The sequence below is a fragment of the Propithecus coquereli genome, unplaced genomic scaffold, assembly GCF_000956105.1.
Source record: "Propithecus coquereli isolate 6110/MARCELLA unplaced genomic scaffold, Pcoq_1.0 Scaffold325, whole genome shotgun sequence".
In the NCBI taxonomy this organism is placed as follows: domain Eukaryota; kingdom Metazoa; phylum Chordata; class Mammalia; order Primates; family Indriidae; genus Propithecus; species Propithecus coquereli.
The window spans coordinates 911,590-934,123 of NW_012148897.1; the positions used below are offsets into that span (position 1 = coordinate 911,590).

General features: G+C 35.8%; 1 protein-coding gene across 1 annotated transcript in view; it reads left to right on the forward strand.

Annotated features, from left to right (window-relative positions):
• PPM1L (protein phosphatase, Mg2+/Mn2+ dependent, 1L) overlaps positions 1–22,534 on the forward strand; it is a 287,544-nt gene that overhangs the window by 199,689 nt on the left and 65,321 nt on the right. The window contains exon 2 of the mRNA XM_012650425.1: positions 12,817–12,991. Within this exon, the coding sequence (XP_012505879.1) occupies positions 12,817–12,991 (175 nt within the window). The remainder of the gene's footprint in view (positions 1–12,816; positions 12,992–22,534) is intronic.

Here is a 22,534-nt window from a genome sequence, read left to right on the forward strand (position 1 = left end):
CCATTTATCCATACCGCGGTTTGGCAATTTTTTTCTTTAAAGATCCATGTAGTAAACATTTTAGTCTTTGCGTACCACATAGTCTCTGTCTCCACTGCTCAACTCTCTAATTGTAGTAGAAAAGCAACCATAGATGATATGTGAACAAATGAGCAGGGCTGTGTTCCAATTAAACTTTATAAAAACAGGTGTTTGGGCCCTACTTTGCCACCTTGGATTTAGACCAAAGTTCATAAACAGGTTTTAGCTCATGTGCTAATTTTGATTAATTGGTGGCTACCTTGGAATACTATATTGAGAAGGATTCTGAGGATCAATGTGAGCTCAGTAGCAAATAATTCTTGGATTAATTAATAATTTCTGCCATTGTTTTGATTCTTCCTATAATTTATTTTAAGGACATTGTGACTTGTGCAGATTGTTGCCTTTATTTCTTTGCATTGGGTGCCAGGAAACTCAGAGTCAGTTTTTAATTCATCTCTAACAAATACAGTTGACCCTTGAACAGCAACAGGTTTAAACTGAGCAGGTTCACTAATACATGGATTTTCTTCCACCTCTGCCACCCACAATACAGCAAAACCAACCCCTCCTTTTTCTCCTCCCCCTCAGCCTACTTACTCAGTGTGAAAATGATGAGGCTGAAGACTTTTATGATGATCCACTTCCACTTAATGAATAGTAAATATATTTTCCTTATGATTTTCTTTGTAACATTCTCTTTTTTCTTACTTTATTGTAAGAATACAGTGTATAATACGTATAAGATACAAAAATATGTGTTAATCGACTGTTTATGCTATTGGTAAGGCTTCTAGTCAACTGTAGGCTGAGCTCGTTGGGCCTCATGTTGTTTTAAACCCAGTTTCTTTATAATGAATCCATTTTAATGAAAAGAAATTTAGAAACTATTTTCCCCCACAACAAACAGAAAGTTATTATTAGTTTTATCTGGACAAGTGTAATGCATATCTGTCCTTTTCTTATGTTCCTCAATAGACCCAATGGCTACTATCCAAAACCTCAGAGAAAGAATCAATCTTGAGGCCTTTCCTTGTATAAATTACAACTTTTATTCACCCATGGCTCTAATTGATCCACATTTTTGAAAATGCATATCAAAAAAATATGATGTCTTATCCTGACTATGTTAACCTCTCCTTATTCCTCATCCCTTTGCCTGTGAACCTCCTAATCATTTTTTAGATCTTGACTTAAGCATCTATCTCTCAGGGAAACCCCTCCCTGCCCTACTTCTCCACTTCAACCAGGTTGTTTAGGTTCTTTTGTTGTATCCCCTCAAAGAATCTTGTTAATTTCTGTCTCCCCACTAGTCCATAACCACGAGCAGGCTCGTATCTACTTTTGCCCACCATTTAGCTCTAGCACCTAACACCGTGTCTGACACATAGTTGACATTCAACAAATATTAGTTGAAAGGATGTAGTTCTAGCCCATGACTGTGTGCCCGCTCATCTGGATGTTGTCTTTTGGAGTTGGATAGGACTTGGAAAAAGATATATTTTTCTCTGTAAGGTCCATGAACTATTTACCCATTCAAACTTTAAAATGTATCATCTTATATTTATACAAATAGGTGCATTCACTGCTGAAATTATAGCTTTTCCACACAATTACGTATCCCACTTTCATCTTGCTAAAATAAGACGGCCTTTTAAACCCTGTATGCAAAGTTATGCAACACTGCTGACAATGCTGATTTCCTTTCCCTTCTGCTACATTTTACTGCAGTTTTCCAGGATTCAGGATTTCACTTGCAGTCCTTTGTGGAGGTCAGGTCAATGTTCTGACCATGCCTGAGGATGGTCAAGAGGAAATCATTGTGTTTTCAAATTGCTTTGCCATGGGTCATTTTGTGGCCTGTGTCACACAGCTTGCTGAGACTTGCTTGATTGCCCACAAGCTGTTGGGAAAGGGTTCCAGGTGCTCCCTGGCATCAGAAGTATACAAGGTCAGTTAGTTTGCTTCAGGGAAGGGCTCAGCCTTTCTGAGGCTGAGCAGACTGGCAGTCTTATATGATAAAAAGAAGTCTGTGGCACTGAGGGTTGACAGGCCATGTAGGAATGTCATTGTATATAGTCAAGGTTTTTACAAGAATTAAAAATATTTACTTGCCAAACCGAGTCTTGGGGAATGCAGAGGACTGTTCTTGTGGAGGGTCTTGTGCAATCCTAAATGTATATCAAAATTCATTCTACAGCTTTATAAAAATACACATGCCTAGACCTTATAAAATCAGAATCTCTAGGGAGTAGAATCTGGTGTTTTTCACCTTTTAGTGAGTCTGTTAAAATACAGCACAGGTTTAAAAAGCAGATTCTAGAGTTCTTCTCTTTAAAAATCTTGATTTACTAAATGTGAAGCAGGACCCGGGAATCTGCATTTTTAAAGGAGTCCTTCCCCTCTCCCCAGTCAGAAGCAGTTTGTTGGAGGACCACCCGTGGAGATACACTGACTAAGCCCAGTCACCTAATTGTGTAGAGAAAACTAAAGCCCTGTCCCAGTGCCTTTCCCACGAGTGGATGTAAATCTAATAAGGCTCCACTGTGACCCAGTTTATGAGCTTCATACCTCGGTTCCTAAGATGAGACATTAGATATTGTGTTTTTCTGGGAAGAGGATCCATTACTGCCAAAGATTTTTAGTCAGTTTCAAAAATATTTGGAAACAGATTTTAAGTATGAGATAGAACAGGCTCTGGCTCCGTCCAAACCAGCAGTCCTTGCAAATGATCTCCTGTGGTATAAAATAAGATGTGATGCTCGGCATGTATAAAATAGTATGGCATTTATATGCTTTGTGGCAAAAGAGAGGCAGATGTCAGAGTGATAGGAGGAAACACTGTGGGCATGGTCCTTTTTCTTTCTTTGTGGTCATGTAGAATTACCATTCATAGAATATCAAGTCTGGTTTTAAAGCACCCATTCCGCATCCTTTTCTTCTGGTATGCCTACATTAGATTAAGTGTTAAGGAAACCCACCTATGTGAAAAAGCCCCTGTCCTGCCTGCTAGTTGCTCATAAACTAATGGGGAGGCAAACAGGTGACTGGTTGGAGACCCTGTGAAGTGGCTGAGAGCTGTAACAGAGGTCTGAATGTAAGACAATGCTGCAGTAGGACTAGTGAGGAAGCAATAGCTTTAATTCTGAGAGACTACTTTTGCAACCTAAGTGATGACTCTTATCTGTATAGGAGAAGTTTTAAAACTATGTACATAAATAAACATGTTCTTTATTTATCCATGTGTGAGATCGAGCAAATTAAGTTTGCTTGGTTAGGTTAGCCTCAAAGAAGCTTTGATGGTAGATCTTGAAGAGGGAGCCAGAGATGGAGAAGAGTAACTTAAACCTTCAAGCAGTACAGATATTTGTGTTTTCCTCCATGTAAAGTTAAATTTCAGAGTAGTTTGTCTTTCCTTATCTTTACCTTCCTGCTTTATAACCCGTTCCCAGTAGTTTCCCTGGGTGCCTTACTACTTCTCAGTCTACCTCCTTGTAGGTAAAAATCTGATCAACTTGTCCACAGTAGGACTGAACATTACTTAGTGTATTACCCTTCTTTAAAATATTTGCCTTTTGATAGGGGAAGAGCTGGCATTAGCCAAAGATTGAAGCCATGATAGAATTTTAGGCATCAAAGAAAGCTAAAAGGGAAAACGATTTGGGGGTGAGGATCCATTTTGGGTTACTCACATCACACTAAGGCAGTTACCAGCTCCCAGGACAGAAAGGACCACCCTTCTCCACACCCCCACTGCACATACAGGGAGCCTAAAGCTAATACTGGTTATGAAGGCACTTCTTAAAGTCATGTCAGGTTGGAGACATCAGGCCAAATGGCATTGATCTGGAGCTTCCCTGCCACCCTGGCCACACCTGCTTTCTGCAGGTACACCTTAAAAAACCTGGTGAGGCCCCCAATGGGGCTTCTCTGGCACTGCCCCTATATAAACAGAGGTTGCCAGACAAGGAACATATTATCTGTTTTGGCTACCTCACTGAGGAGCTGCTTTGCTGTCATAGCTACAGAGTTCTTTTTGATTTGTAACTCATGAGTGTTTTATAATTCATTTATAACAGTTAGTCCCATTGGCTTTCTGAATTCCCAAAGGGCATTTGCAGTTAGCATTCTGCATAGAACTTTCCAGAATACATTTGGATAGCACTCGTGGAAATTAACATTTCCCCAAGCTCTATAGCCCAAGATTCAGAAATGGAAGGAAATTTTATCAGTCATTAACCATAATTTTCTTTGAAATATGAAACATATTTCTTTCTGTAAACAAATATTACTTTGCATTTTTCTTCTGTAGATCTCAGATGTATAGAATGTGAAACAGTTTCTTCTTTCTATAACTGCTCAAAAAATAACCCATTACAAAATTTAGCCAGACTGCTTTGGCTGAGTGCTGCTCGTTTTCTCAACAGATTTATGAAAAAAATCTGCTGTTAAGCCATTTTTTTGCTGTTGCTATCTCTCAGGAGAACTTAAATGTGTGTGTGTGCTATTAAAAAAAAATTAAAAGAAAGGCCATGGAACTAGTATAACCTATTCCCCTGAATCCATTAACCTTTCCCTGGAATATGTATGATGATTGAGGGGCAAAGAATTCATTCATCACTTTGGTAGTAGGTAAGTAACCTCAATTTTTCTGTAGACTATAAACAGATAAATTTTTTAATCCTTTAGAGTTTGAATATAGATTTTGATCAAAATAATAAGATAAGGAAGATGGACCACATGGCTGAATAATATTTGATACCTAGGCTAAATTATATCTTACTGCAATTAGAAAGTAGGGATCTAGAAGAAGAATGTAAGTTAGTTTTTATATAAAAGTGTCCATCTGCAATTAGGGAAGCCCTCATACAGGATGTGGGATTTGAGTTATATATTCAGACTTGGGCATGCTTGGTGCTACCACATGAATATAATGTCAGATTAAATATAAATTAGATGACTGATAAAGTTATTAAAAGTATGTCACTTGAGGAATCCCAGAGGAATTGTCCTGAATAATCTATAACTTAGAAGTCATCACCTTTCATTTAAACTAAATGAAGACTTCAGTCTCCATATTAAGTAGGTTATATGATTTCAAGTCCTTCACATTCTGAGTGTTATGCCCTCTGCCATGGTCATTTTGCCTCATGACTGACTAGCATTTGCATGTCTGCAGCTTTGGTTCTCCAGAGCAATCTTAAATCTCTGTAATAGGCATAAGATTTCATTTATATGCTTCTGGTTTAAGCCTGGGACATTTTTCCCAATGCTATATCTCTCGAAGGAATCAAATTTGCCTTCTTGAGGCAGCATTATGAATTCAGGAGTGCAAAATGGTGATCTCAAAGATGCTTTTCTTATTTAAATAACCTCTCCAGGTTAGAAGTGCCAAAGACTAAAAATGGCAAGAAATGACACTCTTGGCAGGCATGAGAGAGGAATAACTCCCTTGCCTTATGTCCTCTTCCTGGTGGGCAAGGGCACTCACTCTGACTTTGTTTTAAAGTGCCTGGAGCCAAAGAGCAGCTGTCAAAAGTTAATGATATGTTTCCATAAGAAAGATGGATTCCAAGGTGGAGCTAAGTAAATTAACATGTGTTCTGTGTGCTGGCTGCTGCTAAATCAGCAAACACACATTCACTTCCCTTCAAGGGCAAGGAAACCTTGCCTGCAAGAAAATATTACTCCCTTGTCCCTTCTATCTTCTTCTGGCATGAATTTTGAAGGATACTCATGATGATTTCTTCTTTAACCTCTGAATACCCTGCAATCATCCCTGAGTTACCATTTCCCAAAATTCAGCCCCTTTCCTACTCAGTATTTGCAGAATTGATTTCTCATCTTATCTCCCTTGTATGTCTGTCTTCCTCAGTACCAAAGTCTCACAGAAGAGGGTCACTGATCACATGCCCTTAGAGCCAGATCCAGCATCTTATTGTGTGAGATCAGTGTTAAATTTACCCTTGACGCAGATACAGAGATCAGCTCTTTGCTTTAGTGTCCTTTTGGTCTAGCTTTAGAAGCTTGTGTCCATTCACAGTCAACACACATATCCGAAGCAGTGGCACTCTGTGTTCCAAGTTAGGCATGTATGTGGTGTAAATATAAACTGAAAGGCACTGCCATCAGTTATTTCCCATTCAGTTCAGTGGAGCTTGTGGATTTCTCTCTGCTCGAATTACAGTCCTGTGTGTGTGTGTGTGTGTGTGTGTGTGTGTGTGTGCTAAATAAAATGGAGGGGGAAGGGTAATTTATAAAATCATAGAATTTGGAAGATATTAAAATTCTATAACTTTTTATCTTGGCGAAGCATTCTCTAGACCATCCTTGGGGCAAAAGTTCCTTTTCTTTTTAAGATGCATGTCCCAGGTTTTAAAATCTTAAAACATCATCTATTGATTTTTCAAAATTACTTTGAAATTGGGTCTCTATGTCAGGAACAAGATTTACAACACAATTCTTTTCAAACTTAATGATGAAATCCACTTCTTGGTTTTAAAAATAACTTTTAAGTAATAATTTATGCGTATAGGGGAGTTTTCTTTCTTTTGATTAATATATCTAAAACTTTATAAAATTGCATACTATACACTAAGTTTTGGAATTGGTAACAAAATAGAACATTTGATTAAAAAAGAGGGAGCGAGAAATTAAAAACTTCCACAACTATGACATACGCAATATTAAATAAAAATTATAATATGATGAGGTGTATTTTCATAGCTATGGACATCAGAAGGCTGTTTTTATTTTAAGTCCACTAAAGGCCAAAATGAATAGTAACTTGACTTTTGCACAGTTCCAGAGAAAAATACTAAAAGTGATTTGAAACATAAGTCTAATTTACTTGTGATCCTTTCCTAATCAAGGCTCTATTAGAATTTAATTCAATATCACTTAATATCTTTTCTTGAAAAGAAGCTTTTGCCTCGCTGAAAACTTGCAACCAGAGTCATTGGTCTGATATTTTTCTTCTGAGTGCTAACACTTTTTCCTCTCGGAGTTTTTTTTTTCCCTGAAGGGTAGTGGTGGTGGTGGTGGTGGTGGCTATTCCCTAAAATATGGAGAGATGGATAGTTTTCGGGTTCACAGTTACATGTTCAAAAGTAAATTTAATATATTGTTTCACTTTACTCAGTTTTCCCATTATTCTCAATAGCTCCACCATCATCTTTAGCTTCCAGTTATGCAGCAGTGAAGATAGTGACAGTTTACTTGTTTTTCTTTTTCATCTGTTGGGAAGCTTTGCTCCTGAGCTCTTTTGTTCTCTTCTCATGGGCTTTATCCTAGCCTGGGGTTGCTTTACCTTGGAAAGAAATGACCACAGAAGGCATTGCTTTCTTTTTAAAAAGTTAGTTGTTGTTTTTTTTTTTTTTTTCTAGTTCAAAGGTGATTGGTCTTTCCTGCTCCACTACTCACTGCATAACCTAGGATAAGTCTCTGAGTCTGTTTCTTCACCTGTAAAAACCTTTTGGGGTTGTTGTGAGGATTAAATAAGCGAACATATTTAAAGTATTCAGCACAGTGCTGGCACACAGAAATATTAATGTTATTTTATAAAATTTGGAAAATGCAGAACACTACATAGAGAAAAACATAAAAGTCACCCAAACTCTTACTACTCTGAGTTAACTTATGATACAAATTCATATAAGTTAACCATTTTTCCCTCATACATGTAGTATATAAACTACCTTGTAATCTGTTTTTTTTTTAATTTTATTTATTTATTTATTTCAAGATAGGGTCTCACTGTGTCACCCACGGCTAGAGTGCAGTGATGTCATCATAGCTCACTGTAATCTCAAACTCCTGGGCTCAAGTGAACCTCCTGCCTCAGCCTCCCGAGTAGCTGGGACTATAGGAGAGTGCCACTGTACTGGCTAATTATTCTATTTTTTTGTAGAACGGGGTCTTGCTCATGCTCAGGCTGGAGTAATCTGCTTTTTATTATAAGCATTTTTCTACATAGTTTAGTATTCTTTCATAACATGATTTTTAATAGCTACATTGTACTCCATTATACAATATCCCATAATTTAATCAACCAATTTCTAGACAGATTTTCATTATCATGAATAACATTTTTATAAAATGTTTGTACACAAGGCTTTGTGCTCATCTTTCAATTTTCCTTAAAGTAAATTCCTGAAAGATAATTACTAGGTAAAAGGTATAAACTATTTTAAAGTTTTTTTACATTTTTCACTTTCTGTCCAAAAAGATTATCTGATTTATTCTCCAACCAACAGCGTAGAAGGCCAGTTTTCTTTTCCTTCAGACTTTTTACTTGTCTCGCTTTAATCTCATTCTATAATATTTCAGTGCATCTTAAACTCAGCTTCAAGCACATTGTTTCTCAAACAAGATTTGATCACTTATTTTAGTCCTCAATATGTTGCAGTTGTTTCCTAATACTAACTGCTACAAATCAAAACTCCCTGGCTTAACATGGAGTTCAGACTTCTCCAACTGCCAGCTCTCTCATGCTCCTAATTTTATCAACTTCATTTCTAATTATTTCTCCCAATGAACTCACACTCACTGCTTTCTAGATTGCTTGTCTTTCCTCCAATAAGTGCCTCTTATCTCAAAGTTGGCCTTTAAACTCCACCAGAATGATTTCCTGATTATTTTTCTGTGTTGCCTCTCCCTTCTTAATTTCTCTCCCTAGAGGCTGCTCAGAACTTAACATAGCTCATATATTAAATAAGTATTTTATCTCAAGATTCATGCCTATTTTTGTATTGCTTTGTAAAATGTGTTTTTCCAGTATTTCCTGTGTGCTTTCTCTGCATATTGAAATTGCAGGTTCCTTTATGATAGAGGCTTGTTCTCCCAATAGTGTCAAGTCTAATATGCTTTACTCAGCAGTCAGTCAATAAATTAGAGTTAGCTGGCTCACAGCTTTTCTTTTTAAGATGAATTGTGAAGCTTTAGCAGTTCTTAAAACATACTTTTGCAGCCCCCAAATTCTTTAATACGTATCAGTTGTTAATTAAAGAACATACCACTATAATAATAAATAGTTTTTTTAGCCTAATGAATAGCATCAGCATTCTACCTACTGTATTCCCAGAATTTAAATTCTTAATGATTCTCCTTTTTTTTTTTCATTTATCCTTCTCACTCACTGAGTTCCTTTTATCGGGTCTACTTTAGCCCTTTACTGTCTTCCAGACTGAAGCTGGCATGAGTAATATAAATGTATGCAAATTCTGTAAGAAGGTGCATTGGGCAACTTTTGTGCCCAGCCTCATAAGCTTTTAGCTTATCTTTTTACTTCAGCTGTTGCTGAGGCCACCATCTTCTCAGGTCTAACCAGAGGGAATCTGTGAACTTTCTTCCACTTTCTGCCCTGAGGCTTTTCTACCGCCACCTAGGATACATTTGGGTAAGCACAAACCTGAGCCTGTCATAAGGTAACCCTTAACTCACACGTGCAGTTCTGAAGTACATTCTATATGACTCTTAAAGGGTCCCTAGCAGAATCAAACCTGTTGCCAAATGAAGAAATAAAGGCAAGAATTGGAAGACTGTTTGGTGCTCTTAGGTGTTCATAGAAGCAACACTAACACAGTATATATATATAGCATTTAAGCCAAACTCTGAAGGATATAAAGGATTAGCCAAAACCAATAATTTGTCTACTTTCACTCAAAGTTATTGTGAAGATACAGAATGAAAAGGGCATACATTGCTTGGAAAAGCATACAGTACCGCACGCATGCAAGATCCTGATAATAGTAATAATAATGTTGTTGCATCAGAATAATTAGGTTATAAGAATATGCTATTTAGGACTTAAACTTCAGTAGCATTTATCATTGATTAAAGAATAGATAAGTACTCACACATTTTTATTTTGTTTTCACTTCACTTTTAGAATTAGCAAAGTTTTTAAATTCAAATTGCTCTTTGTATTATCTGTTACTCATAGAGTAATTCCAATCTCAGTTAATAACATGATTTTGAACATAAGCTCATTCTTCAACATAAGTTTAACTGCCGTTTGAATACATTTAGAGCATCACCTCAGTAAAAGGTGATTTCTTAAAATATCTTGGCAGAATCTAATATTTTGCCTAGAGTTGTTTCTTTCCATTCCTCCAAGAATCTTTAGCAATAGAGAGAACTGTACACATGAAGTTATACTGTTTTAGAAATGAAATGCCAAAATATAACTCTAATATAATCAAAGATAAAGGCCCTGTTCAAAGATCTATATCATGGTTGTAATTAGGAAAGTAAATTTCATTTCAAATAAAATTAGGAGGTACAATTGGAAGGAAATATGTGGTGTGCTTTCAATAATATAGAGTACATCAATATTTGTCAAATGTGAATTATGGAACTATTTCCTATACCTCATAGGTATTCCAAGGAAAAAAATTACCAACAGACGTTACACTGAATAGCAAGATAGTGCAAGTTTAAAAATAGTTATTCTGCAGTGTGTCTCTTCATTTTCCAGTGTCATAAGAAAATTATTGTTAAACTTTAGAATTAAATATATTGTGTAAATGCGCTGAGTCCATTTACATTTTATGGAATAATTTTATTTGTTCTGCGCTAGCTGCCTGGCAGAGAAATTGAACAATGTTTGGTGATACTTTAAAGTTATAATTTCATCAGCAACTGACTTAGGGAATCTAAATATAAATCTGAAAATAAAAAATGTTGTGTGCTATCTTTGGCTACTCCAAGGAGTGAAATACAGCTTTTCTCACCACTTCCCAGGGGACTTTTCCTGGGAAGTCAATTGTCATTGTTCTGGCAAGTTTCTTTTCATCCTAAATTATTCTAGCATTTAAAAGGAAAACTATGAAGTTTACAAAGAAATATATTTTAAAGATAGTTTTTAAAAATGATAATGGTAAGAACATGGAAAAAATACAGAAATGTGGAAAGTAAAAAATATCCTTCACAACTGGAGTATATCCTTCCATATCTTCTCCCATACATGTATAACACTAAATACAATATATACATATATGTATGCTTTACATAAAAAGGATACACTATCCCTGATATTCTGTAACTTTGCCTTTTAATCTCAACAATATATCATGGTGTTCTTACATGGTGTCCTATATGTTCTTACAGTACATATAGTCCTACCTTATTTTTTCCAAAGTCTATAGAGCATACTATTTTATAAATGCAAAAACCTGAACCTCTGTTGATGAGCATGTATCATATATATGTCTGTGTGTGTGTGTGTATGTAACTCATACTGATTTTAAATTATGCAATTAATAATGCTATACAGGGTTTTTAAAAATTGACATAGTGCAATTGTAGATATCTATGGGGTACATTCGATGTTTTAAATGTTCAAATCAGGGTAGTTAGTATATCCATCACCTCATACATTTATCATTTCTTTGTGCTAAGAATATTCAAAAACCTCTCTTCTAGCTATTTTGTAATATAGAATATCTCACTGTTAACCATAGTCACCCTCCTGTGCAATACAATACCACAGGATTTTTAAAAATTGAACTGTGTAGATGAGTTTTTGCTTCATTCTAGGCAAAGATTGCCCCAGAGGCTATCTTTTTTTTTTTTAGTAGTTTAAAGTTTTTTTTATTCATTATGAATGTAATTTTAAACAATATACGTATAACTTCATTTATTGATTCATCAGCTTTAGACATTATGGAAGCGAAGAACTGCAGTGCAGGGAGATGCCAAACTTGACATTCTCAAGAGATAACGTTTTCAGAATTTCAGAGTTCCCTGCTTCATACATGCCATTCTATCACTTAATTTCTCCCATAAAGTTATGTTTAACTAGTACTGTGATTCTCAAGTGGGAGGGAGCCAACAGTCCGCCAGAAGAACATATCAGAATCTTAGGCCGGGCGTGGTGGCTCACGCCTGTAATCCTAGCACTCTGGGAGGCCGAGGCGGGTGGATTGTTGGAGATCAGGGGTTCGAGACCAGCCTGAACAAGAGTGAGACCCCATCTTTACTCAAAAAAAACAAACAAACCAAAAAAACGAAAAAAAAAAAAAGAATCTTTGAGAAGGTCTTTTTCAAAATGTATGTCTTCCTTTCTAACCCCAAGTGGAATGTGCTTACCTGATTGAAATCACCGCATGTAATTTCAGATGTTAGGAATGTGTTGTACAGATAGTGTAGAAGCAAGAAACAAAGATAAACAATTTTTAAAAAACCCAAATTAATATATATAAATGCTAAAACATTTAAGTGGTGAACAGTTCTTTTCTTTTTTTTCAGGTTAAGGGGCATCATTGTTTTAGATCTTTTCATCCCATTATTTCATTATCAGCACTGGCAGAGGGCTGTCTTCTCTATTCACTTTACAAGAGTTCTTATGGAACCATTAATGAGTGGAGACTAGTAAAACAAAGTAGGGATGTGAATGGCATAGCATGGATGGGCTCATTGCTGAGATGAGTGGCTATCTTCTGCATTCTAGAAGAGGGAAAGTCAGATTTGTATCTAGCAAAATTACTGTCATGGGGCCTTTAGAGTTCACTGTCATAGTTGAAACTCTGAGCACTAGCTCCGTTAATATCAAACCAAATCCATCATCTTTTATGCCTTTAAACCTGGTAGAAAGCTCTTAGAGGTCTGTGATTCTGTCTATTTGAAGATCCACCTTACTAGGTACAGTGGAGTCTAAAAATGACAATGACAAGGACATGCTTGTCTGGAGGGTTGGTTCCACAGTGCTTTGAGTTTTCTCTGCAACACCTCGGGGTAAGTGAAAAGGCTAAGATGAGAAGTACTAATGGAGTTCTCTGACTGTTTTATCTGCAGACTGCAGCTGAATATGTAAAATCTCGACTCCCAGAGGCCCTTAAACACCATCTTCAGGACTACGAGAAAGACAAAGAAAATAGTGTATTGTCTTACCAGACCATCCTTGAACAGCAGATTCTGTCAATTGACCGAGAAATGCTAGAAAAATTGACTGTATCTTATGATGAAGCAGGTATGTTTGTCTTTAATACACACACACAACTTTTTTCCTCTTGCAAAATTTTCATTCCTTTTGCAAAATTTTCATCATAGACCTTGGTTAAACTTGGAACCTTTTCTGAGGTAGAAGGTTAAGGGCAAATTGGATTCAAAGTTATATAACGTGGACTAATAGTAAGTTTCTTCTCGGCAGTTTTAGTATCAAAACTTTGTCAGAAGATTCTTAAAAATGGCTCTTAAATAACAAATCCCTTTAAATTTCTGCTTTTTTTAAATGGAATTTTTCTATCCTTTTATTAACCATGTACTCTTAAAATGTTATTTCAATTTTGGATACCAGCCAAAAACCTTTACATCCTGTAATCCAAGAACTATTATTTGATTCCGATTTTTTTAAAATTTCAGATTCTTTTTTGAAGAAGTACTATTTTTTTCTTGAACTGTTAAACTGAACTCGACTTTCTTTTTCTTAGGAACACAGAGACTACCACACCAGAGACTTCATTTCACTGCTTACCATAAGTTCTTCTCATCCAAGGGAGCTTATTAATGAAGTTATGGGCAGACCTCTTCATAATACCATTTTAATCCATTATATGGTCTGATAGCTAAAACCAAATTTTAATGAAATGAGTATAGTGTTACTTGGCATTATTAAAAATCTTTAATAAAATTAAACTTAAGCAGCAGAAATATCCTGATTAAAATTGCCATACCTCTGTCCCTGCCAAAAAAAAAAAAAAAATTGAAAGAAAAAGTATAGGAAAATAGGTTTCTGATAGTCAAATGTTGATAGTATTAATACTTATTTTTATGCCAGGAACTTCTGTTTTTATTTCTACAAGAATACTTTTACCATCCCATCTTATTTTCTTCATCATAATCTAAGCATGCTTAATACTGACATTATTAATATTTGGTTTCAAGCTTGAATAACAAACAGAAGAGCAATTTAAAAAAAAACATTATGCTACATTTGCCTAACCACTAATACAATTTTCTAGTTATTAAGCTTTCCCCATTTACATTCCACCCTCTAACCCTTTCTTGTCCCTTTTTAGCAGGATCTACATTTCTAGCCTTGCCCAGAACATCTCTACTTTCTCTGATTCACGTTTGCTTTATTAATTCTCCAGACACATTGGCTTTTTTCCTGCCTGTTGGATGGTTTATTATTTGGTCTCTGTATTTGTCTTACTTTCAATATTCTTCTCATTGGAATTCTTATTCATCTCTTATCCCTAATGGAATAAAGTAAGATTGTGATCAGTGCCAATCAAAATAATATTTAAATATTCATAGCATCTTATAGATCATATATAGATCACTTATGAGTTCTATAACTCCTAAGTCCACCCACTTCCTATCCCCAGAACCATTTTATGGTACGAAAACTGAGACCCATAGACGTGCCTGAGATAATGCAGTTACTTAGTTGTACAGCAGGGACTCCAACCTCCTAATTACTAATCAATCTGTGCTTTTACCACCTAATAGAGGTTCTCACTTGCGTGGTAAGCAATCATTGAATGCATAGCAACGTACTAGGCAGTTGGAAGAAAAGAAGAGCATTGAAAAGATGGGGAGGAATTGGAGATGTAGAAAACATAGAGCTTGCTTAAAGTCTAGCTGGGGAGATAAAACATACATGTATGACCTCTGGAGAAAAATTCCTGAGGAATTTGGGATGACAATTATATCTTGTAATATCCACAAGCTATTAAAATTAAGCCGAGATGTGGAGTCAAGGAATAACGAGAGTGGCTCAAGTTTTCCATGGAATTTTTTAAGGTAGGGCGTTAGTTTAAACCTTGAAGGACAAATGGTGAACTTATATTTGTCAAGAGAACAGGGATGCATTCTCGTGGATGAAGGGTCATAAGAAATCACCAAAGTGGAAATAAACATCAGCTGCAACCTCCCACCACTCCATTTTTCCCTTTCTCAGCAATAATTTTCCACTCTCCTACATTGTTGTTGAGCAACTACTAATCTACAGAGGTACACTTGTGTGTGGCTTTTAGTAGCAACTACTTTGGCATGGAATCAATCTATCAATAAACTCTGTAGCATAAAATAGTAGAAATAAACACAGGTTTGAGAGTTAGGGGATCTAAATTCCAGGCCTTCCCTCTAGCGTAATACTGGTGTGATCTTTAACAAATTAACCTCTTAGAACTTCTATTTCTTCATCTATTAAATAGAGCTAATAATATCTCACAAGGTCATTATAATAATAATATGTTATAAATTTTTGGTTTATATATTTGTATATAATAAAATATATATTTGGGGAAGTCCTCAGAAATCATATTGCAAATGCTAATTAATGCCACTAATGTTGAATGAGAACAGGTTTGGATCTTGTCTATCCCTCAAACCAGTTTAAAGTACAGTTGACCCTTGAATAACATGGGGGTTAAGGAAACTAACCCCCTACAAAGTCAAAAATCCATGTATAACTTTTGACTCCACCAAAACTTAACTACTAATAGCCTACTGTTGACCAGAAACCTTACTGATAACATAAGCAGTCAATTAAAACGTATTTTTATATGTTAATATATATTATGTATTGTATTTTGGCCAGGTGTGGTGGCTCACAACTATAATTCCAGTACTTTGGGAGGCTGAGGCAGAAGGATTGCTTGAGGCCAGGAATTCAAGACCAGCCTGTACAACATTATGAGACCCTGTCTCTACAAAATAATTAAAAAATTAGGGAGTGGTGTTACACGTCTGTTGTCTCAGCTACTCAGGACACTGAGGCAGGAGGATCGCTTGAGCCCAAAATTTTGAGGCTGGAGTGAGCTGTGATCAGCCATCGCTCTCCAGCCTGTACGACAGAACAATACCCTGTCTCTAAAATAATAATGATAATAATTTTTTAAAATTATACTGTATTCTTACAATAAAGTAAGCTAGAGAAGAATATATTATTATGAAAATCATAAGAGAAAATATATTTACTATTCATTAAGTGGAAATGGATCATCATAAAAATCTTCATCCTCATCATTTTCACATTGAGTAGGCTGAGAAGGAGGATGAAGAGGAGAGGCTTATCTTGCTATCTCAGGGGTGGCAGAGAGGGAAGAAAATCCACATATAAGTGGACTCACGTGATTGAAACCCATGTTGTTCAAGGGTCACCTGTACTCTTAGTCTTTTCTTAGCATGTAGTGTTTGGGGAGGCAGAGGGAAATTTTAAAAAATTATCTTTAGAAGCTTTGAGGAGTCAAACATCTATTTGTTAAATTGCCCACTCTGGGCTCAGTTTGCCTTTGATCTTCTCTGAGTGACATGATGCAGGGTGGCAGATTTGGTGGGGGCTGTGTGTATGTATGAGTCAATGAGTGTCATTGTGTGCTGTAAATTCAAAAGGTCCCAGCCTTCTCCTCCATAAGCCGTATATTAATGATTTCAATGAAAGGAAGAGGAGAAAATAGGAAAATATATTACTATTTAACAGAAAAATGTTTCATGATAATACAAAGAAATTAGGATGGAAAATCAGTAGTAGTATTCAATACCGTCAGATATAACCATCCCATACAGAAGGCCCCTGACTTATGAAGAGTTCAACTTGAGTACCCATACAACCATTCTGTTTTTCACTTTCAGCACAGTATTCAATAAATTACATGAGACACTCAATACTTTATTATAAAAGTGTTAGGCGATTCGCCCATGTGTTAGGCGATTTTGCCCAACTGTAGGGTAATGTAAGTGTTCTGAGCATGTTTAAGGTAGGGTAAGCTAAGCTATGATATTCAGTAGATTAAATATATTAAATGCATTTTCAACTTATTATATTTTCAACTTAGAATGGGTTTATCTGGTTGTGACCTCATCGTAAGTTGAGGAGCATCTGTACTAACACACTCATTTGTTTCAGCTGCTTAGCTTCTTTCCATGCTATCTGAGTTTTGACTTTCTCACATTCTTAATTCAGCTTTCTCAGTTTTAGGAAGTAGTTAATTGTTAGTTAGAAGGTATCTTGGTCTCTAGAGAGGTTAATTTGTCTTTAATGCTCATCCGCTGATAAATCAGCCTGAGTGACTTAATGACAATTACCACTATTTATTACTTCCAAACTTCTAGAAACCAATTAATGGGAAAAAAAAAATCCCTTAAATACTTGTCTAAAAGCATTAGCTCAGAACTTTTTCTCTCTAACCTTTTTTCCCGTCTTTCTATATTTGTGTGTCCTCTCTTCCCTTTTAAATACATGTGTACCTTAATGCTTTGCCCGTCCACAATTTAACTATCCAGCAACCTGAAATTCAGCAAAGATATGGGAAGTGAACAAAAACCATGTGTGTGCAACCATACAATGTCACAGAATTGTGGACAAGTTCATACAGCAGAAGCTTTAGAATCTACATATTTTTATTTTATATAGTTATGACTAGCTAGATCATATTTTCCAATGTGATATTTTCTTTTCTAAATTCTTTTTCTGACTTTTAAGTGTTACACTTCAATTTTGGAAATAAGTAGAAAGAACAGTTTAACAGAAAATAATAAAATAATAGTTATTAGTATCTTACCATTGTAAACATTTTGGTATATTTCTCTCTAAGCATTTTAAAATGTGGTTAGTATCTTGTAGTTTTATATCCTGCATTTTCCACTTAACATTTGTTACGTAAGCACCACTTCATTTCATTAAAGCCTCTTCATGTTCAAATAATTTTAATGGCTACAGAATATTCTATTTGAAAGTACCACTCATTAAATAGTCTCCTATGTTGGACATTTATGGTTTTTGTTTTAATTTTTATTTTTCTACTATGAATAATGCTACACGAAATATGTTGTGCATTTGCCACATTTCATATTACTCTAGAGTATAGACTTCAGCCACCGTAAGAGTTTAGAATTAAAATTATAAGGTAGGGAAAGGGGATGATACTTGGAGAAGTGACACTGAGAACAGTAAGGATTGAGAGCAAAGAGCAAATCCATAAAAAGCACTTATCAGATCCCCAACATTGTACTACACTCAAAGTCATTATTAACATTCACAGACTCATTCACAGATTCGTTGACATCATTGATCTTGATGGTGACCTTGATTCACAGAGAAAAGGTTCGATAATGTTTATTATACTCTCTATATAAAAACAAGAATTATGTAAGCCAGTATATTAATCTTTTCAGGCTGCTATAACAAAATACCATAGACTGGTTGGGTTATAAACAACAGAGCTTTATTTTTCACAGTTCTGGAGGCTGGGAAGTTCGAGATCGAGGTGCCAGGAGATTTGGTGTCTGTAGGGCCTGCTTCCTCATAGATGGCTGTCTTTTTGCTGTAATCTCGCAGGGCAGAAGGGGTGAGGGTTCTCTCTGGGGCCTCTTTTATAAGGGCACTAATCACGTTCACAAGGGGTCTGCCCTGATGACCTAATCACCTTCCAAAGGCCCTACTTCCCAATACCTTGAGATTAGGTTTCGACGTGTAAATTTTGGGGAGACAAAAACATTTAGACCATAATACCAGTTTAGAAAGATTTTTGTCTAAATGAAAAATTTTGATGATTTCAGGAATTAAGATGTGTTGTGGTATAACTGAAAGAGGACTTGGAATGAAAAGACCCAAATTCTATTCCCAGCTCTACTGCCAACCAGTTATGTGACCTTGAGCAAGTCACCAAACCTTCCTAAAGCCCATTTTCCCATAAATTGATGGCATGAACAGGATCTCATAGATGTCTTCCAGTTCTAAAACTATGCTTCTGTTCTCTTGACAATGGAAAACTCAGGTAGCTATAATTTTTGCAAGGTTGCATGTAGCTTTGGGTTTTCTGTTTGTGTGTGTTTCCTTTCTCCTCTCTTTTGCACATGCCACATAATTTGGACCTAATTTCTGAGTAAAAGAAGACCATAACTCAGCTTTCACAGCATCTGCACATGAATATGCCTACGCATACTTTTATTGGTGAGATGAGGAATCAGACTGTATTAGTCAAACAAAAGTAGGTTTTGGAAGAAGAGGTTCTGAGCTATCACTTATGAGTCCTTGTTAAGACAGTTTTAGATCCTTTTAGTAGTGTTTATTAATACTAAGCAAAATCCAGAGTAATAAGATATGGTTTGCATTTGATATATTAATGTTTTTATTTAATTGAAGTACAAGTTCATACACATTTCAGTAGATAGGGCTTACCATGGAGAAATTTCTAAGGAAAGCGGTAGTATAATCTGAGAACAAGAATTCAAAATAGCATTTTGATAGACATTTCACACTGTCTCTGAGAGCATCAATAACCAAAATATTCATTATTTGTCATAGTGGGCAATAGTTGATGAGTTGAAATACCAAGAGAGGAAATCTTCACTCTCATTCTTTATTTTTTTGCTTGAGTATTATTCATGTTTCTGTAAGTGATCTCAAATTCTAGTTTTAATTTTCTTTTCAAGTCTAGGCATGAATAACCAATTTATGTATTCCCTTGTTAAGGATAAAGTGGTATGGTTTGTAAGGCTTTGTGTTTACAGGTATTGTGAGGAAAGAAGGCACATTTATTTGAGAGTGATACCATCTGTCACAGACTTAAGAACCCCAAAGCCATGGGAGCTGGAGAAGTCTAGAATTAGGACTAAAGAGCTGGGTACTTTCCTCCTTGGGAAAAACTGAGTATAGGTACTATAGTTGCCTAAGTTGCTGCTTAGATCTTCTCAGAATTCTCAGACCAGTAAGACCTTTTCATTTCTGTTCTTACAGTTCACCATATGTAGCTTTCCAATGAGCACATATTTCTACCAACTAGAAAGAGCATTTACAAGTAGAAAGTTAACTAGATAGAGCAGATGAGGAAAGGAGAGAACTCAGCTCATTGTTTTTTGTGTTCATTTCAGCATCAGTTAAGCTGAGGGACCTGCAGATCCATTTACAATCATGTACAGCTTTCCCAGAGGAGGTGAGAAAGAAGGAGCAGCATTAATTTTTCAAACTTTGCTTTGTGATTCCTTGACGCCACTCTACATTAGAAATTCGTGAAAGCTGAGCCCAAGCAAAGCTACCTGCAGTGAAGACACACCAACCACTGTAATGTACTTTTTTTGGAAAAAATAGCTTCTTGAAAGGGTAGGAGAAGGAGCTCTAAGCAATTTAGGAAGTAGCTGGAGGGTTACCTCCTATTGAGCTTATTTTATTCCTGTTAAAATAGATGGTAACTGAAAGTGACATCTATGTTTTAATTGAGCCGTTAGTGTCATAGTAATCAGTGATCTCAAAAGGAAAGCCATTTACTGTCATGGGGAAAAAATTTTGAACTCACATCCAGAAACCAAACCCAGGAAAGAGTGTGTGAATTATTTAGGGCCTTTCCAGGTTTTCTAAGAACATAAAAAATGTAGTAAAAGGCATTTGCAGGAAGTTCTTCACTCTAACAAATAGAGTGAATTTCACAGTATATTTTGAAAACTCCTCCTAAGGGAAGAGGTGACATTGAGGTTTCCTTACTTTGTATCTTCAATTGGGATGCCATTTCTGAGCTCAAAAGATATCCTCTCCAGGGGCTTGCTGACAGGAATTGGAGGATTTGGAAGGAAGACAGAAACAGGGACCCAAAAGAAACTGGCTATGCAACCTCTGACACCAACTTCTGACTTTCTGTAAAGAAATTAAATCTGGTTTATTTTTTCATTATAAGAATAATATAAATATATTTTAGAACATTTTTTAAGTATGGAAAAAGGTAGAGAAACAGTGGATGTGCAGAGGAAGAAGAAATTAGGTTTGAGATTGGGAAAGAGTTCTAAATAAATCAGAAAATCACAAGAGAACCCATGAGTCTCTTGAACTGTTTATCTTGAACATTAATGCCCCTGCATTTTTTAAAGGCAGGCTTTAAGCAGTGCTTTTTTTCTTCTTTGCTTCTGTAACTGTGGTTACATGCCAATGCCTTATACAGATCAATTCTAAGTGTTGCTCTTCAACTAATTTTAATTAGTTTGCTTTAATTAGCTTACATTAATATGTTATCAGCATTTCCTGTTTGCTTATGAGATCTCCAAAGTAAAAAAATGGTAATTCAGACTGAATCTTGTAAAAGTGATATGATGGGGAGTTTTTTTTTTTAAATCACATTCTCTAGTTTCATCTCACCTTTTTAATAGAAGGCCTCAGATCCATTCTGAAAATACATTGATCAAAGTTTTATGGTGGGCAAAATAAAATGTTAGATTTTTAACGAACTTTGCTGAGAATACTGGAAACCACGAGCTAACACTGAGATTTAGAATCAGGAAGTGCCACCTAGTGATTAGAACATTTGAACTGGAGCTGTGTTTATCTTTCTAATCAACTTGTCATTGTTTGCCACAAGGGAAATAATGTTACTACCTGTCTCTGAAGTAGTATTTGATTACAAGGACTGAAGAAAATATGTACACTTCAGAGAAAATAATTGTACCAGGTGGTTACAATTTAGAGTGCATTGGCTGGCTGGAGACAGGATGCCAATGCTATCTGTATCTCTTTCTGTGCTTTTGGGATTTTGTAACCAAGATTTTGTAGACCATGTTGGAATGCCTGTAATAAATTTTAATGAGATCCAAGTTTATAGTAAGACCTTCAGTTTTTAGAGAAAAATGAGATCGTTTTTAAAGTGCCAGGATTTCTAATGTATTGTGACTGTCCACTTGTAGTAGTGAGAGGTAAGTAAGCAAAATGCATCCTCTGGTTGACTTGCAGACTCTGAAGATCCATAATCATAGGCAGCTGGGCTGCTGCTTAATGTTGTTTTGCAAGATGTTAAGTTCAATCTTTGGAATTTACTAGACACTAGGAAATTTCATCTGGTAAATTGCTTCCTGAAAGGCAGTTTTAAGCTACCTTCTAGTGCCCAGAGGAATTCTCTTTGTGTTTATTTCTTTAGTTAATGTCCTTATCTCAAGGCTGTGTGGCTTAGGCCATTTTTGATGAGGCTGGTTTGATGAAGAGTTTATGTAGTATATACCCTGGAGAAGCTCCTGAATGTGCTCTTGTAATTCGGTAATCAGTCCAAGGAAACTCTAAATTCACTATGGTGAAATCACTAGTACAAACACTGTTCATTCAACACGAATATTTACTACATACCAGGTTCTGGCTAGATACTGAGTCAGTCTAAGAAATGGGGAAGGACAGTTCAATTAGAAGTCTGCTCCCTTTGAATTTATTGCTAATCTTTGAGTGCAGTCTCTATAAATCCATCTTCTAGGACTTGCTTCAAAGTCACACCTTGACTGGCTTCTCCCTTACCTGAGTCAGGCCTTTTCATTCTCTGATCTTAGTATGTCTCATTCAAGGAGGGAAATAACACAAATTACATTATTATTATTTATATCCTACTTGTTTCTTAAAAATTTGATTATTATTACAATAATAATGTTACAATAAAAATTTAAAATCAAAGCTGTAAATGAAAGAAGCAAGTGTATTATCCATGAAGAATACTGTAGCATAAAGTACAATAGTATACTTTAATTAGACATCTAATTTCCCCTGAGCTCTCTGACAGCCAGGGCAAAAAGAGAAATATAAGGAGTTACAAAATTCTCACTA